We start from the raw sequence: 22,953 nt of genomic DNA, 5'->3' as shown, positions 1-22,953 counted from the left end.
TTGAGTTTTATAATTAATCGTTTATTGAGGCTTCAGTAATGCTACGAGTGGCAACACTAGAAAAAAAACGATTTGCTATTTTAAAGAAAAAGGGATATTATTCTTGATATTTCCCGCGTTTGTCCATGACTTTATTTCAATGATAAAGCGTAAATAAAAAAAGAATATTATGAAAAAAATCACTTATTTGATTGTTTTCCGCAACATCCGTTTATAGTGCGGCCAATGACGTTGCCCAATGAACACGGATGACGCACGTTTTCCGGTCGATACTCGCCTCTGATTGGTCGGCCGACGGAATTTTCTGGAAGGCGCGCGCGTCCCCCATATAAATACCCGCCATTTGTAAAATTCTTCCTGATTTCATCGTTGCAGTTGTTGTAGGTTAAAGCTCTGAAGTTTAGAATTTAAGTAAAAACCCGTTTTTTTTTTAAGTGCACAAAGGAAACTAAGGTAAGACTCGCTTACTAGTACCTCTATTGTTGTTCTATAGCGTCAAAGACATTTTAAGGGGTTTTTTTGACAATTTCTTACATCGTTTCTGACGTTCAAGTTCTTGACACGTGCCCCAGTCATTATAGAATAATCGATAATTTGTGCCTCACTGCAGATTCTTAGGAGCCCCATTTTGTTCCTCATCGATTAAGGTATATATTTCAATATTTTCTAGATAAACCCTATTGATTGGGCGTTTTATGCTTCTCCCCCACGCGGTTTCAAGGTTATGTACCCACCTTTGTCTTGATATGAATTATTGAATTTCGCTTATCAAGCAATTACTCAAGTCATTCTGTTAATTATGGCTGCATTATTTATGCGGAAAACTCTAGAATATTCGAGAAGCGAGTTGGAATTTTCTTTTAATATTCCTCTTATTATCGGGCCCTTTGTCCTGTAGGTAAAGCATGATCCCCTAAAGTTTGATGATGATTGAGATGTCCTAAAGTTTTTTTGTAACTTTAATTTTTTATTAACAGCCTGAGTGTAAATTACAGACACCAATATAATATATAGGCGAAATTATGTATATATAATTGCAACAATGAAAACACTGGGCACCTTAGAATGTATAGAGCCAGCAGAGTCCCAAAATTGAATTCTATATCTTAAGTGGGACTCTAGGACAATGTTCAATTGGGACAAATCTAATAGCATAACAAGCAAAGGCAATTTTTGTTTTTAAAACTGATACTGATAATTTTGTTCTTTTTTTTTAATTTCACTTTGGTACAATTTTCTTAATTTACTACATCTCTAATAAGTGCTTCTAGTTTTGGCCTCTTGAGATTATCTAATTTTAAACAAAAATTTATAACAATGCTGGATAAATAATTCCCAAATATATCTCGACTAGGTTTAACAAATTTTAAATCCATTTGTACATTTTTGATGCTTGATATGGGTCATTTAATCCCATATTAGTCCGACTCAGTAGATATAATTTTTTTTCATGTTAATATCATTAACTTGTGTCTTACCACAAGTTTGCCAGATAGGTAGAAGGTATCTAAAGTGAGAGAAAAAATAAGGCATTCTATAATTATTTTATTTGACTTGTTAGAAAGATAGTCCTGGCATAGGACCATAGGTAACATTGGAATTATTTTATTTGTAACATGCTGGATGTGTTAAGACCAATTTAAGTTATTGTCAATTAGCAAGCCCAGATCTATGGCACTTTCTATATCTTCTATTCCTAAGTTATTTATATTTACATCCATTCAACTCAGTTTTTTGTCTAAAAATCACATACTTAGTCTTATATTGATTTTTAACTTGTTGGAATACAACCAATTTTGATATTTACCTAGTTCATTGTTAATCACATCATCCAATGGCATTTCTTCAGTTCCTGTATAAGATAAACAAGTATCATCAGCATATATGTATAAGTCAAATGCCCTTAGATTAGCACATCTCAGGTCTAATAAATATAAAGCATAAAAGAGCTGTCCCAAAATGGATCCTTGTGAAATATATTCGTTAGTAGTATTATCTAGTCTGACATAATATTTTCTCCTAAGTCTGAATTAAATTCAATATTTTCCTTTAAATCCCATGTCTTGAAGTTTCTCTTATAATAGATCTATGTGATGTACAAAAGCAGTTGTAGAGTTAGAGTACTGCTGTTTTTTAAAAAACTACTGATACAGTCAGTTAAATTATATTTTTTTATAGATGTAATCATTCTTTTTAAAAAAAAAATTCTATAATTTTCATATTGTCTTAATTTCCTAACTTAATTCTGGGACTAATTTTAGAGACTTAATTCTGGTGGAAATTCTCCTGAAAAAAAAATTTAAAAATGTCTTATTAAATTAAATTAAAAACACATCATAAATAATGTTGAAATAGATACCAAACCTAGAATATAAATGCAAAACAACTACATAGGTATTACACAAGATAGAGTTAACATTAGAAAACCGTGGGTCACAGCAGGCCTCAGAACTTCAGCTAAAAACCTCTGTTTTTTGGCTAAGTTGTGCAAGTTTACAACTAATGCAAGCATTATTCTTTATCATTAGAAATATCGTAGTCTATACAGAAAGACGATAAAATCAGCAAAGGTTAAATATTATAGTGACCACTTGAATATGTCCTCAAATAGGCAGAGAGAATGTTGGTCAATTATAAATGACTCCGGGCATTCTCACAAGAAAGTTTCAGAACCAGAAGTAAGACCAAATAGTTTAAATGATTATTACTGTAATATTCCTCATTTATTGCTCAAGGATGTGAATACTAATATTGATCCTTTGCATTATATTCAACAAGTGTCAGTTTAAAATTCTTTTTTCTTTTATCCTGTTAGCCTTACTGATGTTAGAGATGCAAAAGTTAAAAAACCATAAATCAGCTGGAGCTGATGGAATAACATCAAAATTACTACTCCTTTTGCCTGACTCAGCATTGAATGCCTTAGCTTCTGCCATAAACAATTCTTTTCATAATGGCATCTTTCCAGCATGTTTGAAGGAGGCAGTGGTTATCCCTCTTTATAAGGGTGCAGATTTGAGTGAGCCTTGTAATTTCCGTCCAATTTCTATATTATCTACCCTCTCCAAAATAGTTGAAAAACTTGCAAAAATCAGAATTCTATCTTTTTTGCAACATAATTGCATTTTATCTGCAAATCAGTTAAAGGATTTCAAATGGGAAAAGGGACTCATGATGCTGTTTTCAGCTTTTTGGAGAGTGTCTGTGTCCTTCATTCTGGAGAGTCCATGGCGGCAGTGTTTTGCGATTTATCCAAGGCATTTGATTGTGTAGATCATGGAATACTGCTGTCTAAGCTCAATAGTTATGGCTTTAGAGGTGTGGCATTGCAATGGCTGGAATCCTATCTGTCTAATTGTACCCAAAGAGTTACAGTATCTGGATGTTTATCCGATTCCAGATCCCTTAAAACTAGAGTACCTCAGGGTTCAATGTTAGGACCACTATTATTTTGCTCTATGTTAAGTTCCTTGGTATTACCATTGATGGTCGCCTTCGCTTTGAAGATCATATCCTAAATCTTGCATCAAACTTATCCTCTGAATGCATTGCAGTAAGAATGGCGGGGCATGAGCTGGGAGGGGTAGTTGCATGTTCAGTGTACTTTTCTCTTATTGAGTCCCATCTTCGTTATTGCTTGCCTTTTTGGGGTTTAAGCAACAAGGGATTAATAAACATAATTTTTGTGATTCAAAAAAAGGCAGTTACCTATGTTCCGCTGGGTTAAGAGATTCTTGTAAACCTCTCTTTATATCTCAAAAAATCCTCTCTCTTTATATCTCAAAAAATCCTAACTCTTTTTTCTCTTTTTATCTTAGAAAAAGCTACTCTTATTCATAAATGTCCTAAACCTCCCTCTAACACTGGTCATATGACTCGCCAGGTTAACGATTTTCCCTTACCAATCCCTACATCCTCCCTCACCAAGAACTCACTTATATACCTTAGCAAAAAAATTTACAACCATGTTCCTCTATGTATCAGACAAATTTTAGAAGTTGAGAAATTCAAAAAGGAATTAAAATCACTTTTATTATCCAGGGCATATTATAGCCTTGACGATTTTTTTAATGATACCTTTTAACCTGTGCTCTGACATCATTTTAGTGTTTTAGTTTTGTTTTCTATTAAATAATTTAATTTACTTCCTCTAAATTCTGTTTTATTGACAGCTTTACAAAAGAATGAAAACTGCATCATCAGTACTTTTTCCATCCTGAAAACCAAATTGGTCATTATGAATAAATTGTGCCTTTCAAGAAATTAAGTCATTCTAACTTTGACAAAAATTTTTTATTGTTGTTGAGCTAAAAGCATTGAGATAGGTCAATAACGTAAGTGCTATTCACTTACTTTCAAATTCTGTTTTGACCATAGACATTTTCTTCTCAGTTTAGTTTTACAATGATCCAGAGTTTCATTTTAAAACTTGATCTTAAAACCTTGTCGTCTAGAAGAAAGCAGGGAAATTAAAAATTCTCTATATGTTAAGTCCATTGAACTAAATTGTCTCACATGACAAATCAGTTAACGTAAACCATCTTGCAATACATGTTATTCAAACTAAGCAATGAGGTACATAACCTCGATTTCTTTCAACCTTTGAAGCCTTTTCTGGCCTCCATTTATAAACTAAATTGATTCTCAATTATGGTTATCTTTCTTTTTGTTATTTAACTTTTATTTTTGTTAACTGATAAATAAAAATTTATTTACAGTTACTTACATAATTTTGTATTGGGGTTGACCCATTAAAAAATAAATAAATGTTGGTGGCTGTATACATAGTTAACAACCCCATAAATTAATTAGAGTCTAAGGTATATTTAAGAGTATCTACTAATATTTCAGTTATAGGTTCTCTAAAAATGGACCCTTAATGGAGTAATCTTGAAAGTTGTTTTAATGTCCTGTTTCATGATTCGCAACAAACGAATTACCCATTTCTTTTGTCACCCTAACTAAGGCCTAATGTAGATTAAAATGTTAGCATTAAGGATATATTTAAAAGGCTTGGAGGTTTTATTTGGCTCAATATCCCAATAAATTTAAAAACTAAGAATAATTAAGTATGTCAGTAAAATAAAATATTATATTTAATACATGAATAAAGCCAATAGTTTTCTAAAAACACTTGAGAAATTGAGGTTCTGCTTTCACTAATTCTCTGTGTATACTGTTCAATTTGTCACTGGCACAAGCACTTTTCCTAACATCTGGAAACAAGCAAAGATTTAACCTGTAAGTTTGGAGAACTAAATATGGTGGAGAACTTTCACCTAAACTGTATCTTTTGTAAAGCCTTTAAGACCTGCATTTACCACAACCTGTTTCACAAAATTAAATATCTTATTAGCATTAAATCATATTAATTAGCAGAATTTTTAAGGATAGATTAACAGTCACTTATTTAATTAAATTTTTAACCCGAATAAAGCCATTCCAAGGCCAAGCCAATAAATTGACATGTCTCAATGAAATCCTAAGTGCCTAGCATCAATACATCCTCTTTTTAAAACTGTTCATTGTAGCAAGTTACTTCCTTATTAAGGTTAATTAAATACAATAAAAATTCTTTATTACAGAATCAAAAAGAAAAATGGCAAAAGCACCAGCTGTTGGTATTGATTTAGGAACCACCTACTCGTGCGTGGGTGTATTCCAGCATGGAAAAGTCGAGATTATCGCAAACGACCAAGGTAACAGGACGACACCCTCGTATGTCGCCTTCACAGACACCGAGCGTCTTATCGGAGACGCCGCCAAGAACCAGGTCGCCATGAACCCAAATAACACCATTTTCGACGCCAAACGTCTTATCGGCAGACGTTTCGACGACCCGGCCGTACAAGCCGACATGAAACATTGGCCCTTCGAAGTCATCAACGACAACACAAAGCCAAAGATCAAAGTCGATTACAAGGGCGAGACCAAGACTTTCTTCCCTGAAGAGATCAGTTCTATGGTCCTCACTAAAATGAAGGTAATTATTGGAGGAAAAGTGGTTATATAACGGTTGTTTTATTTTGTTATTATTATAGGAAACGGCCGAAGCTTATTTGGGTAAATCAGTAACTAATGCAGTAATCACAGTACCAGCATATTTCAATGACTCACAACGTCAGGCCACCAAAGATGCCGGTACCATCGCCGGTTTACAAGTACTCAGGATTATTAATGAACCTACTGCTGCTGCCATCGCGTATGGGCTTGACAAGAAAGGTATGTCTTATTATAAAGACTAGATTTGGGTGATTTAAAAGTCAACAATTTGATCATAGATGAAAATCTATATTTTTTGATTCAAAGTTAAAAAGAACTTTCTCAATGAGAAGGCATTTACTAAACAGCCCAAAATTGCTTAAAAAAAAAATCAATAAATACACAACTACATTACTAGGAAGCTTTTAGCACAGGATGTAGTAAATTTTTGTTATCACTCTTGTATATTTTTATGAAATTTTATTTACACCTTTTCATTATTTTTAAACTTGAACATGAACAAAGATTTTGAAAAATTTTCACCAGTAGTCTAGGGAACAAATTTGCTCCAAAATAGATGGGAATTTCAATAATAGTTTTGCAATAAAATGTACTGGCATTTTAAAATATCTTTAATATCAAAAAATGCTTCTTAATGATGAAAAGGCATATTATATTATACGAAAACGAGAAATTATGATTAAAAAACTCACTTTACTTCAAATTTTAACACATTTTTTGTTTATTCAAAATGTATGTGAATTTTTTTTTTTTTTTGCTGCAATTTGTATATTTATTTGTTCATATCTTTTATATTACAAGCTTCAAATGTTAATGAATAATCTATTTTTTAAATAATTGTTTTATAGATTAAGATTTTCCATGTATGCTCTTTCTAGTACAATTTATCAAATGATACAAAAGCTTTTTAACCATTTAATACTTTAAACTCAGGAGCTTTTTTTCTAAATTGTACTAACAATTTCATATGCACTCAAGTCAGAGGCCTCACATCACTAAGAAAAGTAACAAATCTTAAAAAAAGTAATATCCTTTAGAAATTTTAAACATTAATATTAATGACTTTATTGAGAAAGGATATTTAATTCAGTGGAATAGTTTGTCCCACTCTAGAGATATTGATGATAATTAAACATTTTTTACACTTATTAAATATACATATCTTAAATAAACATGAGCCGCTTAAAATTTAAAAAATCTGAAAAACCTTATAATCTATGGATAATCCAAAATATTAACCTAATTAAAATAAGATATTAAACTTTTAAAAAATACCAAAATCAATCAGAGGTGCACTTACAATACTGAAGACAGTCACAAAATTTCACTAAACACACTGTCATATGAGACAAAATAACATTCTTTAAGCAAGTGGCACATTAAAACTGAAAAGAACTTTATGAAAATGCAGCTAAGTTAAAATTTACATGGAATAAAATGGAAAAGAGACTTAAAGTTGTGCTTACCTTTTTGTATCAACCCTTTGCTGAATATTATCAACTCCTTTTTTTCTATTGTATTCAGACAAAAAATGGGGGTGTCATTTGGAAAAAAAAAAGTTAAAGAGGTGGTTTTTTGGGGTTAGATTAGTTAGGGGTACTTTTGAAAAGAGCATTGTCTCCCATAAAGAATGCATATTGAAATTTTTTGCTAACTTCAAAAATGAGCAATTTCTATCCTGTTAAAAGGATTTTGGGACACCCAGTATATATGAAAGCCATATTATCAGTTTTAAAAGACGAGGTTTTATATTGGTATTGTCAATAATAAATTATGGGATAAGGATAAGGATTTTCTTAGGAGTGTGGAGGTAACATTTAGAAAAAAAAATTTTTAACTGATTTGCTATTTAAAGACAGTGGATTTTCGGACATTGGTCTAATAAATATTAAAGTAATAGCCAGATTTATGATAAAAATACCATACTTTAAAGAAACACTAGCACATGGACTAAATACAAGGAATGTTATAATGTCTGTCATTGTTTGTTAGTGACACATTTTTATCTTGGTCCAAAAATTTAGAATAGCCTCCTGAATATGTTAAGCAAAACTAAATGAATGGGTATTCAATAAAAACTTTTACGGGGATTTTATATAGAGTAGTTTTAATTTTTGTTACTCCAGTGAAGAGTACTATCATAAATATTAATGCATACTGGTACACCCATAGTACTTAGTAAAATCGTGCATCAAAGTAATTTAGTCTATAAATTTATAAAATGTATTTTGGAGAATTTAATTAGATTATATTTTATGTAAGACTGATTATTGAATACATAAATAAAAAATAAAATTCATAAAACCTTAATGATGAGATTAAAATTGTCATGCCAGACTGGAGTTTATGAGCTACTTTTATGATTATTTTAATGTCTGATATAAAATCTACTCTTATAACGGTTTCTGGGTTTTGATTTGCCTTTTTTTTTAAATACTTTTACTCTTACAGGACACGGAGAACGTAACGTCCTAATCTTCGATTTGGGAGGCGGAACCTTCGATGTATCAATTTTAACCATCGAAGACGGTATCTTTGAGGTAAAATCCACCGCCGGAGACACCCACTTGGGTGGCGAGGACTTCGACAACCGTATGGTCAACCACTTTGTACAAGAGTTCAAACGTAAATACAAGAAAGATCTGACCAGTAACAAACGCGCCCTGAGACGGTTGAGAACCGCCTGCGAGAGGGCGAAGCGAACTCTCTCCTCCTCCACCCAAGCCAGTATCGAGATCGATTCCTTATTCGAGGGAATCGATTTCTATACGTCGATCACCCGGGCCCGTTTCGAAGAATTGAACGCCGACCTGTTCCGTTCGACGATGGAACCGGTCGAGAAGGCCATCCGCGATGCCAAGATGGACAAGGCACAGATCCACGATATCGTCCTAGTCGGGGGTTCCACTCGTATCCCGAAGGTGCAAAAGTTGCTCCAGGACTTCTTTAACGGGAAAGAGTTGAACAAGTCCATCAATCCCGACGAGGCTGTTGCCTACGGAGCCGCGGTACAAGCCGCTATCTTGCACGGCGACAAGTCTGAGGAAGTAAGTTTTATTTTATTTATTATTTTCGTGGTTCTTACACATTAATACGTAATAAATGTTTTAATGGCTGTTGAAACAATCAATGGGGTTTTGGTATTTCTTGGAGATTTTCCGTTTTCCGCTTACGAATCTGAAGAGTACAAAGGGAAAACCTGTTATACAGGGTGTTCCGTTGAATATTACAAACTTCTAGGGTAGATAAAAAACGTAAAAAAAAAAAATTAAAGTTCATATGAACATGGGTCCGGAAATGCTTCCTTAGGGAGCTAATCTCTTTGCTGATAACCTTTAAAAACTAGTTTTCGTTTTATAGTTTCGGAACTACTTTAGCTACCGCAACCAATATGGAGACATAATTGTTAGTACGTTTATCCTTTTTAAACTATTAAACAAAAATTATATTAACTAGGGGCGTGCGAACCGAGAAGGGTATTGCATAAATGTAACCCTATATATGGTAGATATAAATTATGTAATTTTTAAAAGTACTTAATTGCACAGTATTGTGGGACGTCCAGCAGGCAGTTAGAAGTTCAGTCCTGATTAATTCTCGAATCTTGTTAATATTCAGTATCGCTTTTCAGCAAATGAACTGTAGAGTTATTTCTAAAATAATTAATTCTGGTGCTCTATCTTAATTTACTTGTCTTTGATTTTTGCTTTACTTTGATTTTTGCTGAGAGCATCTTTTTCAAGCACAAGCCATAGGAGCATCATAATCTGATACCCAAATGGTCAGAAATTAAAGTCTTAGAAAAATGTGGTTAAATTCACCAAATATCCCCCTGGTTAAAATTATTTTTGTTTAATAGGTTCAAAAGAATAAACGTCCCAAAATTGGTTGCGGTAGCTAAAGTAGTTCCAAAGCTATAAAACGAAAACTAAAGGTTATCTCCAAATAGCTCTAAATCCCCGAGGAAGCATTTCTGGATCCGTGTTCATATGAACTTACGTTTTTTTTTTTGAGTTTTCTATCTACCCTAGAAGTTTGTAACATGATCAACAGAACATCCTGTATATAGTCCATAAAAAGAGAGAATATGCCGGTGACGTTAGACATTCATCTTCGGCGACTGTAATCGCGACGAAAGGGGGAAGAAGGGCATAAAAGTGAAAAAACCAGGCTAAGTCTTGAGGCATTTTCCTTGTACACCTGTATTATTGGAAATTTCTTCTTAACACAGTTTATCTTTTTCTTAACACAATTTAATAATGATTGAACTACAGTAGTGGCAGAAAGTAGAGCAACTTTTAAAAAAATAAAATTTCTTGACAACTAACAAAGCAATAACAATGATAAAAGGATTAAAATTATTCACAATACTTTTGGTCAAGTAGGTAGTCTTAAATCAGATAAGAATTGACCTTCTAAATATTTCTGTTTATTTTTAAACTGATAAGAATTTGTGTACCTGGCAAAAAGTAGAGCAACATTTTTCTTAGAACTTACAAATCGAATAATATTAGTTTAATTCCAGCTGTTTACTGGTTGCATTAAAAGCAAAGTTAGTTTACAATGCCTAGAGGACGGCCTTTATCCGTTGATTTAAAAACATGAATTATAGACTGTCACAAAAATGGTGAAAAACGAATCAATATTGCAAGGTTTAGTTTGAATAAATCTATAGTATCGCGAATAATTTCAAGTTATGTGAAGCATGGACATGTTTTACCTAGAAAAAAAACAGGAAGACCAAGAAAAACTGATAAATATCAAGATAAACAAATTTTGAAAATATCTCAGAGTGATCCATTTTTGGGTTCAAGTAAAATAAAGCAGCGTTTATCAGAAGAATTAGGCGTTCAGGTATCTTCAAGGACAATAAGAAGCAGATTATGTGAGGCCAAATTATTTGCAAGACGTCCAGCAAAAAAGCCCTTATTATCTGCAAAAAACAGACGATCCCGTCTTCTTTTTGCTCGATCTCATTTGCACTGTACAATTAATGACTGGAAAAAGATAATATTCAGCGACGAATCAAAGTTTAATTTGTTTCAAAGTGATGGAATAGCATATGTTCGACGTCCTGCAAACCAAAGGTTAAAGATACACTTGTACAACAGTAAAACATGGTGGTGGATCAGTTATGGTGTGGGGCTGCTTTTCCGGTTTTGGAATGGGGCCACTTCATAAAATTGATGGGATAATGGATAGATTTATGTACAAAGATATTCTGGAAAATGAAATGGTTCCATATGCAGACGAGAAAATGCCCCTTAGGCACATTTTTCAGCAGGACAATGATCCAAAGCATTCTTCTAAATATGTAAAGGCTTGGTTTAGACAGCAATATATTCAAGTAATGGACTGGCCAATCAATGGATCAATCTGGAAAGTCAATCACCAGATTTAAACCCCATCGAGAACCTATGGGAAATTTTGGATTGGAAAATAAGGGGGAAAACTTACAAAAATAAGGACGAATTGTTCAATGCATTACACGAAGCTTGCATTACACGATACTTTTTTCCGCCCCAGAATTAATTTTTGTACATAAAAAATATAAACAAAGAATATTAAGTTAAGTTGTTGATAGATTTATAATGCTTAGATCTTATTGGTATTATATTTCCAATATAATTGTATTTTCTTACTAAATAAAATAGATGTGTTTAAAATAAAGAAGTTGCTCTACTTTCTGCCACTACTGTAAATATTTTAAATTGTTTTATTTTCATCATAAAACAAAAAAATCAAACATTGGCAACTCAGTTGAATCCAACTACTTCATAAATTTAAGCTCGCTCTGCGTTATTTATGGGTATGTGGATATAAGCATACTCTTTACATATTTATATATTACTTCACAAAATAACGTTTGCAATATGTAGTAAAGAAATATTTTTTATACCCATTATGATGTTTTAAAACGTCTATTTCTTTTGTGTTGTCAGCTATTAAAGATATTAAACAAATACAACAATTGTTTATATTAAAAAACTAAATATTGTTATATACATTTTACTGCTCTTAGAATCGGACATAATATGACATAAAATACCTATGTTATTTATTTATTTATTTACGGAATGCATTTACAAAAGTGTTACATAGCATACCCATACAAACATATATTCAGATACAAAACGATCTATAAATCAATGAAAGGTGTAGATGAGTTTATTAATGAAAGCCCCTATGAAATAATATTCTTTAACTGCCCCTTAAAAGATGTAATCCTAGAGTTAAAAAAGCTTATCTGACAGACCATTAGCACTTGAGCCATTCATGTAATTGGCTCATTAATGCCATAATTGGTATGGTGGAATGGGATTTAAATTAGGCACTCTGCAATAAAATGTCTAAATTGCTCCAAATCTTCATCTGAAGAACCAGTGTTTAGACTAAAATTTTAGGGAATCAGTTTCATTAAAAAGATCATGGTCTTTCATATATTTTTCTTCAATTTTGTTGACACACTCACAAATGCTTCTCAACTCAGCAACAGATATTCTGCGAATTTTTGCCTCATCACAGCTTCTACATCTGCCAACTTAAAAGTTCTATTTCTGCTAGGTACCCACTTTATAGATAAATTTTTTTTTGGAAGAATTCTAAATTATGCTTTTTAAGCCAATCAATCGAAGTGAAAGCAAACCAGCAAATTTCCAAAGAAACTGCGATGAATAAAGAGAACAGGTTTACTATTATAACAACTCTATCCTTTTTTTTGTGTAAAAAAATGGGATGCATGTTTTCACGGTCAAGTAAAACTAATATATGTATGGGTCTTTCTTTTTATTGATGTTTTGGTTTAAAATTGGTTTGTGCGCATTTTACGTCATTGGCATATTCCTATATTTTATGAACTCTGAGCGAATCATGTTCTGTTTTAATGTAAATATGTATTTAAGTAGAGTAACATCTAGATTTGTACTTCTAACGATTTAAAACAACGAGTTTATGTTTACAGCTCATTAAGACCAATTTGTTATATTTCCTATAAAATGACTAAATTAAATATTTTGAACTTTACAGGTACAAGATCTGCTTCTATTGGACGTTACCCCACTTTCACTGGGTATTGAAACTGCTGGTGGTGTGATGACTGCCTTGATCAAAAGAAACACCACTATTCCCACCAAACAGACCCAGACCTTCACCACATATTCAGATAACCAGCCCGGAGTACTCATTCAAGTAAGTTCACATTCAAAATCCAAATAAAATGTGCTTTATTAGCTGAAGAAATGTATATTTCTTAACTTTCCTGCTAAAATTTAAATTTTTTCTATGGTCAACATTAGTGTTGTAAAATGCTCGAGAATTTATTTTTCGAGAACGTTCCTCGAGCATAAACGAGCACGAACGAAAATTTTCAGCACAAACGAGCATAAATGAAAAAAATGGAAAATTTCAGATATTTTCCTAATATGTTTCTTTAGGAAAATATCTGAAATTAAAAATGTTTGTGTTTATGTTCTATTTATTAAGGTAAACTTTCAAACAACCTATTTAGGAACTCTCCTCCGAACTATCCTCTCCCTCATCGCGCTCGCTTGATTTTAAATCACTCAGAATTTCCATTAAATCAAATTCAGACTCAGAAGAATCATCTTCAATGGTATTAATTTCAGCCCCAGATTTGGTACTGAGTTTTATTTTTTTTTTGATTTCGGTTCCATTAAATTGGTAGAGGTTTGGCTGGCCGGTATTTGAGCTTATACTTTGACTCTTTAACGCTATGGGAACGTTCACATTTTTGTGAAACGTTCGGATTCATGCTCATTCGTGCTCTTGAGAATTAACGTCACGAAAAAAGTCGTGAACGTTCGCGAACATTCTTCGAAAATAAACGGGAACGTTCCATTGTTCACAACACTAGTCAACATAAATAAACTACTTTTTTGCTTACTCAACGCTCATTATCATATAAAATAATTTGCAAAAACTTCTACTCAACAGCAAATTTTTCGCTTTGAAGAATTGACAACGTCGATAATATGATCGCACACAAATTCAAATCAAATATGCTTTATTGTTCAAAGTACAGTAATTTCTTCACAAAGCTGAAAAAAAATTACCAAGAGTGCACAGTGACACCTGACACTAAGTTAGCCATAGATTTTAAGTCAAAGCTGCTCTACCATCTCAACATATGATCATCTTATTGACAAAGCATATAACAATAAAATAAATAAGTGTCAAAAGAAAAAGTGTTTACAAAACATCAATGAATTCATTAAAGTGAAAAAGGAAAAAAAATCAAATGAATAGTACAAGGAACACAATAAAACACCAAGAGACCAACCACCAACCTTAAAATATATAAAGTTCAAAAAAAACTATTAAAACAGTAAAATTCAGAGGTGTGTCACATGTATATAAGAGAACTTCACACCTAGCAAATGATTGAATTTAAAAAATAACGCATCCTTACATGTGCAAAGACCTAGGATAGCCAATAACAGTTCATAATAAGAAAAAAATGCGTACCAAAATACGTAATCTGCGAATTCAAGGTTGGAAAACAAAGATTGTTTAGATTAATACCTAAATACAGGCGACTTTAATCGCAATAATAATTGTTATAATAATAATCGTTAATAATAATTATTTTGAAAATAAATTACTCAACATTCAAGAAACTGTCATGAGTCAATGAAAAGAAAAAACAGTGACAGTAAGAATCTTTTTTGTTTCATGGCCTACTTTAAAATTTGAAAAAAACGTAGATCTAATTGCCTAATGAATTTAATTTTTTCTTAGCAAAAATGTTTTAAATGAAAATAAAATTCTAGTAATTTTTTTGTTGTGAACTAAGCGAGGACACCAGAAATAATTTTTATTCAAAATAGTATCAGAGACATGCAATTTTTTCCAATAGAATTGTACAATGATGTTTCGGTACGCACGCCACTAAAGACATGTATCTTTATTATCTAACCAAACGTGCCAAATTTCAATTAAATTTAAATACTTTAATACACACAGACACCCTGTCTTTTTGTAACGAAGCATTTTTTGAATATAGTTTACATTGCGCAAAGTGATATTATTTTGAGGTTTTCTATCGGCCATTTAACCCATATTTTACCAGGGCATGAAAAAACAATTTTTCGAATAGCAATATTTATTATGTATTAAATTTTTACTTTTTTTACGTTTTTACGTAATTTACTTTTTTACGTAGTTTACTTTTTTTGGTAACGCTCAAAACAATCGGTATGGAGGGGCACGTTGCATTTTTTACATAAAAATACCGTTTGACTACTACATATTTTGCATCTACGTCTGGAGTGGAGCGATTTAGTGATAATATGACCGATATTATCATATCTTTGCTCAAGAACTGCCCTAGGGGTAGTAATAAATGTACGAATGGAAGATTCAGTTTTTATCAGGCGAAGAGCAATGTACGATTTAAAGTCTAGTTGACTAATATTTTTGCCACTGACAATGTTATAAACCTTCCCACAATTGACTAAAGTGCTATCTATAGTGTTAATGAACATAGGCCACCACCACTTTTTTCTAGATATCCCTCTATACTTGGCTATCCCGTTATCGTGGAGATCTACTCCCCCCATGAATTTGTTGTACATCTTGATAACATTAGGTTGCTGAATAGGATTGTCTTTTTTTGCTTTACGTTCATACCTTTTAGCTCTGTATAATGGTTCGTCATTGTAATGGTTACTTATTACTGTGACCGCTGAATTATCGTTCCATCTAACTAATGAGACCCCACTGACAGTGTCATGTGCTAAAATGTAGTAGCCGCGTTTTTGTTTAGAAACACTTTTGGTCCCTTCTAAAGGATAGCGGAGGGTTCTGTTTTCCCTTATAGTTCCGCTCGCAAAATAACCTTTATCGGTAAGATATGAAAATAATTGAAACGAAGAAAAATAATTATCAAAAAATACCTGATGCTTCATTGGGTCATCCACTATAGACAATAAATCAACAACAACTTGCCCACCCATACCTAATACAGATTTTTGTTTATTTGGATTTGCTCCTGCGTATGGAATGAACTGATATAAATAACCGTCTGACGAACAAATACACCATAATTTAAAACCAAATCTAACGGGTTTACCCCTAATAAACATTTTGCAGGAGTGCCTGCCCAAAGTAAGCAACCATTTGTTCGTCAATGGACAGACAGTGTGAAAATATACCAAACTGCAACATTTTCTGATTTATGAGATCAAAAAATGGCCTAAGCTTACAAAACTTGTTTTATCTAATTGTGCGTTATCTGACAAATGGAGGTTTTTTTTATATTTTTTAAAATTTATTTTGACTCATACATTTTTTCACAATGTCTATCCCCTTGTCTTCATCAGTTGACCAATATAGTTGTGTTTGTGGTAGTTTATGATAACCTGTAAATATTAGCAGTCCTATAAACTTTAGTAATTCATATTTATCCAACTCAAAATCATGTCGATTATTGTCTTTTTGCATATTTTTCTGAAAATGTTACAATAAGATTTAATACTTGGTCATCAAAGAACAAAAAGAAAATGTCTAAAGGTGACTTTTTGTGGAGTAAATATACCAATTTCTCAAGTGCAGGGCCTTCATTCGAAATAGGCTGGGACATCATAGGAATTGAACCCTTTTTCCATTTTGGTTCCCTACTTTGAAATTGGCTGGTGTTAGACCTTTCGATTTTCCGTTTCTTTGCTGCCAAACTCTCATCATCAGACGAATCCCAGTGAAATTCATTGTCCTGTCTTATCTGTAATTCAAATGTGCCCGCTATGTCCACATCATTTTGGCTGTTTTTTTTTCAAGCTATCTGATTCTGGAGGAATATAAACAACATCAATTTCAACTAAAATAATTTCTGTCTACATAACAGGCCTAACAAAAATACTTAGTAGATCTTACCAACATCTCCGGAATGTTCTGCTTCCAATTCATCTACTACTTCATATAAAGCACTCTCCAGCTCTTTTTGCGTAAGAAATTTAGGCATGTTTTTCGAAAATACACGTACACTTTATTAAAGTTATATACAGCACCGATTAAAATTCAATATTACTAAAAACTTTCTTACACATAAACACACACACACAAGCCTAAACCGCAATATCTCTAGCTGATACCGTTGGCAAATCAAGCGCTACTTCGACCAAAATACAGATAACGTATTTTCCCAGTGATGCGTTTTCCCAACATTGTTGTATATAACCATTACAATTTGGAGTCAAGTATTTTGGAATTTATAACATTTTTTTGTTGTCAGTAAAAAAAGGTAAATACACACGTGTTAGCAATACGATTCAGCTAAACAAAATCTCGCCTGTATTATGCTTACCAATAATAAACAATTATATTCGAAAGTATGTTTAGACATTAAAATTTTGCTTGAATTGGATAAAAATTTAAAAATCAAAACACTGGTTTATTTATTGGGTGTTTTAAAAATTTTTTTAATTCAACCTTAGTGAATACTATAGTAACGTTAGATATTTCATTTTTTATTTTGTTTATATTATAAAAAAAAATTAATATGACTGTTGCATTTTCGCATGATTGGTAAAAAATGGGTTAAGTTTCCGCTTTCGAAACTGGATCACCGTATATATCGAACTCGATCGGATTATTTTCATTTTCACATTTTGATAGCCAAATACTGCTTTTGATGTGAAAGGTCATATTTGGGGACATTGTTTTATGATGATATTAAATTGTCATGCCAGACTGGAGTTTATGAGCTACTCTCATGATTATTTAAATAACTGATTAAATAACATTAGAAATGTATGAAACTTTATTATTTTCTCGGAAGTTTTCTAAATAATTACGTGTTTTACAGGTCTATGAAGGCGAACGTGCCATGACCCGCGACAACAACCTGCTGGGCAAATTCGAACTGACCGGAATCCCCCCGGCGCCTCGCGGCGTACCCCAAATCGAAGTCACCTTCGACATCGACGCCAACGGTATCCTGAACGTAACCGCCATCGAAAAATCCACCAACAAAGAGAATAAGATCACCATCACCAACGACAAGGGCCGTTTGAGCAAGGAGGACATCGAACGGATGGTGAACGAGGCTGAAAAGTACCGTAGCGAGGATGAGAAACAGAGAAACACTATTTCGGCCAAAAACGCATTGGAATCTTACTGCTTTAACATCAAAAGTACCGTCGAAGATGACAAGATCAAAGAGAAGATCAGCGATAGCGAGAAACAAACGATCTTGGAGAAGTGTAACGAGGTTATCGCTTGGTTGGACGCCAACCAGTTGGCCGACAAGGAGGAATACGAACACAAACAGAAAGAATTGGAAGGTATCTGCAACCCGATCATCACCAAGTTGTACCAAGGGGCGGGTGGAGCTCCCGGCGGTATGCCCGGTGGATTCCCGGGTGGCGCTGGTGCCGCTCCCGGTGGTGCCCCAGGCGCTGGCGGTGCCGGACCTACCATCGAGGAGGTGGATTAACTTTGAGTTGCTAAATATTTTACTTCATTCCAGTAATTTTCTTCTGTAAATTTGTTTTTGTTTGTTTTAACAACGTCTCGAGATCTATAGACCGCTTGTTTTTGTTTGTTTAAAGTTCCTTTTTTACGTCAGAAGAATTGATAGCAGTATTTCCGATTTTTCATTGAATAAACTGAATATCCCGGAAAATTGTAGTGTTTTATTGATCTTCATTCATGAATGTGGCAAAGTGGCAGCCAGTCCACTAGCGTGCGGAAAGTGCCCCAACTTACGCACCCTGTTACGGTTTAGATTTCACGTGATTCTGTCATGGCCTTCTTAAAAATAGTGCGGCATTGTTTCCATAGGGATGCATGAGCATGGCCTACTATTAGATTTAAAATAATTGGTAAATTGAGGCGTGTTAATGCAAAATGGCCTATATCTAATACATAACAAAAAACTGTTGCAACTAAATTAAAAGTAGTGTAACCTAAACCATTATTGTACATGATTCTTATCAACCCATAATACAAGAAAAATCAATCGGATCAGGAAATCAATCAGGAATTTTATTCAGCTATAAAGTTTGGATATAGACCATTTGCTACAACCAAATGGATATAGGCTGTTTTGACACACTTTTATGGAATAATAAAAAGGGCTTTTATCTTTATTATTAACCAAGGACTTAAAATGACCATATATCAAAAAATTAACACTAAATAAAAATTTAAAATTAGAAAGTTATTTTGAAAAATGTACACTCGATCAGAAGGCTGCTCTTCTTCAAGATCTGTGTCATTAGTTCTAGTCATCATTTCCAATACATTTTTGTAGAAGAACCATTCTGCTATTATTGTGTCCCAGGTTTCGCCAATGTGCTTCTTAAGGCGGGAACAGACTAAGCAAACATTGTTGAGCAACAGCTGAACAACTGTTGGCAAACAAACGTCGATGATTCTTGGAAAACATCGGCAAACCTTGTTGCTGAAAAGTTCGTTCAGTCGAGCCAAAATGTGCGACGAAGACGATGCTTTACTCGCATGGTGCACGTTTTTATTAATGAAAATTAAAAAATTGCGTAACTGCAGAAAGCGACGGTGGTGGCAAAGAAGTATATTCGCAAACAGAAAACGGAAGTTTTTACCAGAACTAAGAATCGAAGACCAAATGCTGTTCAAAAACTTTACTCGAGTTAATGCAACCGCATTTGAAAGTCTCATCTTTATGATTGGACCTAAAATTGCAAAAAAAAATACAAACTTTCGGGAAGCCATATGCGTGAAAACAAGATTAATGATAACTTTAGGTTTTTAGCCACTGGAGATTCATATGTCAGTCAAATGTATATTTCAAATTTCTAAACTGCTAATTGGTACTATAGTTCCTGAAACTTGCGAAGCCCTTATAGAAGGATTGGCAGATTATATTCAGGTAAGAAAAGAAATCAAATTCTTTTTTCCTTATTTAATCAAATAAAAACATAAGAACGTAATATAGTTTTTATGAAATGTCCGCTTGGAATCCAATTAGGGCGTCAATAAAGCTATGTTCATTTGGACTATCTTGATCAGAAGGATGTTGAATGCTTGTTGATGTATAATAAGGAGATGGAGCTGGTGCGTAAGAGAGCGAACTTGAGACAGGTGATACAGTTGGTAGTGGCAAATTCGTTGTTCTTGGAGTAAACTGCCCGTGTGAATGATAAAGTATTCGCATATCAGCATCATGGAGAACGCAATTAATTTTATGTTCTACATCAGCTCGAACAAATGCATCATACGTTCTTAATTTATTTGCCACGTATTCCCCATATACTTCAAAGCTATCCCTTACTCTTCGATTTTCTGTAAGTCGTAAGTGTTTTTATTGATTTAAAAGCTTCATCCATTTAAGGATCAGACAAATTTGGGCGCTTTCCCGAGTTTTTTTCCTACTGGAACCAACTGCCTTACGGTGTCTCGTTGTGACGGTCCTGATTCTATTCCAATATTATGAGGATCCGAAGGGTTTAACTGCTTTCCAGAACTGTTCTTTCTTATTGTTGCCAACTGCTTCACTGTGTCATGAGGTGTTTCTGCTTGCTGTAATTGAAGAATGCTTGAGGAACCTTCAGTAAGGATGGTTTCTGATGAATCCTCGTATTGCGTGTTTTCCAAGTTCTGAAACAAAGTATACATGCCTATAGTATGGGTATAATAATAATATGCAGAGTACATATTTAGATGTTGGGAGGTCATAGGGCACTTAATGAACAATTGCGGCCTTAGTTGGATATCCTTTTTTTAAATAATGTTTTTTTTTTCAGTTAGCAGATTCACCTGAAGAGTGGCTCAAAATTTCCGTTGACTATGAAAACTTATGGAATTTTCCTCAATGCTTAGGAGCCATTGACGGTAAACACGTCGTACTACAATGCCCCTTTAGAAGTGGAAGCGAATATTATAATTACAAGGGCACTTTCAGTATTGTCCTTATGGCAGTAGTAGATGCAAAGTGTCGATTTTTATACGTAAACGTGGGATGTCAAGGACGAATTTCAGATGGTTTTTTAAAAATACACTTTTCGCGAGAAAACTAAATGATGGGACTTAAATTTACCAGCTTAAAATACTTAATTTACCAGCTGAAAAATTCCTGCCAGGACAACAGGACGGAACAACACCTTTTGTATTTGTTTGCGACGATGCGTTTCCTCTACAGGAGAACCTGATGAAACCATTTCCCGGCGAACATTTGAAGGGGACGTTCCAACGCTCATTTAATTACAGATTATCGCGAGCAAGACGAGTAGTGGAAAATGCTTTTGGCGTTATGTCGTCTGTATTTCGAGTTTTGCGAAAGCCCTTGCTTTTACAACCTACTACTGCTGAAATAATTGTTCTTACATGTTGCTACTTACATAATTTTTTACAAAATAGTAAATACTAAAACAATCATGGGCTGTTATGCTCCCCCTGGAACCTATGACAATGAAGATGTTTCAACGGGCATTTTGGTTCATGGATCTTGGCGAAACGAACCAGAACCTTCAATTTCATTTATGAAGTTAAATAGAATTGGTAGAAAATCAACCAGAGTAGCACAGGAAGTTCGAGAACAATTTGCACATTATTTTTCAGGCCATGGAAGAGTGCCTTGGCAAGACAGAATGGAATAAAATAATATGTTTCATTATAAAGAAATTAAAAAGTTTACTTACTTGTTCTTGAGTATCTCTTGTATGTTTTGGTGTATTCTTGTCTTTTAAAAACATTAAATGTTTATTATATCCAAACCAAGGGGACACGTATAATTCATTTGTTCCTTGACCAGATTTTGTGACGCTTTTTGCACATGCCCGTCTAAACTGGGTTTACAGAACTTTCCATTTCCTCTCAATTTTTTCTCGGGATAGTTCTAGAACGGTCGCTATAATATTGAATGCGTCAGTTCGTTTATTTTTGTTTTTATAAGCTTCATTTTCGGGATTCCATATATTTGAATGTTCCCTTATAAGCTCTATCAAATTTAGAACTTGGTCTTCTGACCAATCGTGCGACATTTTCAAATGAATTGAACGTTACTCGGCCGATGTACCGCTCTCGAATGCCTGAATTAAACTAAACGCATATTGACAAGTTTGCGCACGTATACACCGGCGAAACTGTTGGTCAATATTTTCCTTGATGTACCGCCTCGGGAGCGAACATCATGCAACAGTTTGTCAACAGTTGCGCAACTGTTGAGCAACACGTATAAATTGAGCCAACTCACGAGTTGATCAACTGTTGCTCAACAATGTTTGCTTAGTCTGTTCCCGCCTTAAGATGTTTTCCCTTGGATCAACACATTTTGCTAGGTAGATTTGGTGATGATAAACCGTTTTGCTTATAACTTAGAATAATTCCCTGCTAAAATTTCCACATTTATTATTACTGGTAACTTTCGTAGTTTTCTCAATATAGGCAAGAACGAGTATCCAGTAATAGAAAAAATAAGTTCTATTACCTTAATGATTGGCGACTTTTGCTAAGAAGTAGTTCAACATTCCCGACATAATTAAATTACGATTTTGCCCACCGCATTGAATAAGATTCGAGGATTGACAATTGATGAAACACCGCTGAATCAATTTCATTTGGACCTTTTTTGTGTTGATGCTCCATCCAAGTATAGGAATATACGTTTTCCGGAGCCAAGCGGTCTGCTGAACTTTCTTTTACTATGGAAAAATTATAGGTATATATAAATTTGCCTACTATAATATGCAGTCTGATCTTGAATTTTAGGTAGAACTAAATTTTTTTTGGCAGTCAAAACTGAGTGTTAAAAGGTCTCCTTTTTCCTGAAGTTTTCTGAAAAACGCCTTATATCGCATTTTATGAAATGCCATTTCAGTCATGAACTTATGTTTATCTTGAGTACTGGCGGCATTTTTAACCTTAGATTTAAGTTCAATACGTTTAAAGCAGGCCTCCCTGGTAGACGAACCCAAACCCAATGTTATACTCTCTGGTAAATTTTTTTTTGAAAAA

At 33.6% G+C, this 22,953-nt stretch overlaps 1 protein-coding gene across 2 annotated transcripts; it reads left to right on the top strand.

Annotated features, from left to right (window-relative positions):
* Positions 1-287: 287 nt before the first annotated feature.
* Positions 288-18,643, top strand: LOC126745642 (heat shock 70 kDa protein cognate 4). Of its 2 annotated transcripts, none has more exons than XM_050453576.1 (6): positions 288-453; positions 5,586-5,983; positions 6,042-6,222; positions 8,455-9,050; positions 13,030-13,191; positions 17,825-18,643. In XM_050453576.1, the coding sequence occupies exons 2-6, from the start codon at positions 5,600-5,602 to the stop codon at positions 18,452-18,454; spliced, it is 1,953 nt and encodes a 650-aa protein (XP_050309533.1). In that variant the 5' UTR covers positions 288-453; positions 5,586-5,599; the 3' UTR covers positions 18,455-18,643. The 2 variants fall into 2 exon arrangements, with proteins under 2 accessions (XP_050309533.1, XP_050309539.1); XM_050453582.1 differs by lacking the exon at positions 288-453 and adding an exon at positions 521-647.
* Positions 18,644-22,953: the final 4,310 nt, after the last annotated feature.

Source organism: Anthonomus grandis, chromosome 1, assembly GCF_022605725.1.
Source record: "Anthonomus grandis grandis chromosome 1, icAntGran1.3, whole genome shotgun sequence".
Taxonomy (NCBI): domain Eukaryota; kingdom Metazoa; phylum Arthropoda; class Insecta; order Coleoptera; family Curculionidae; genus Anthonomus; species Anthonomus grandis.
The sequence above is the reverse complement of the archived record's forward strand: the minus strand, read 5'-3'. Positions and strand labels throughout refer to the sequence as shown.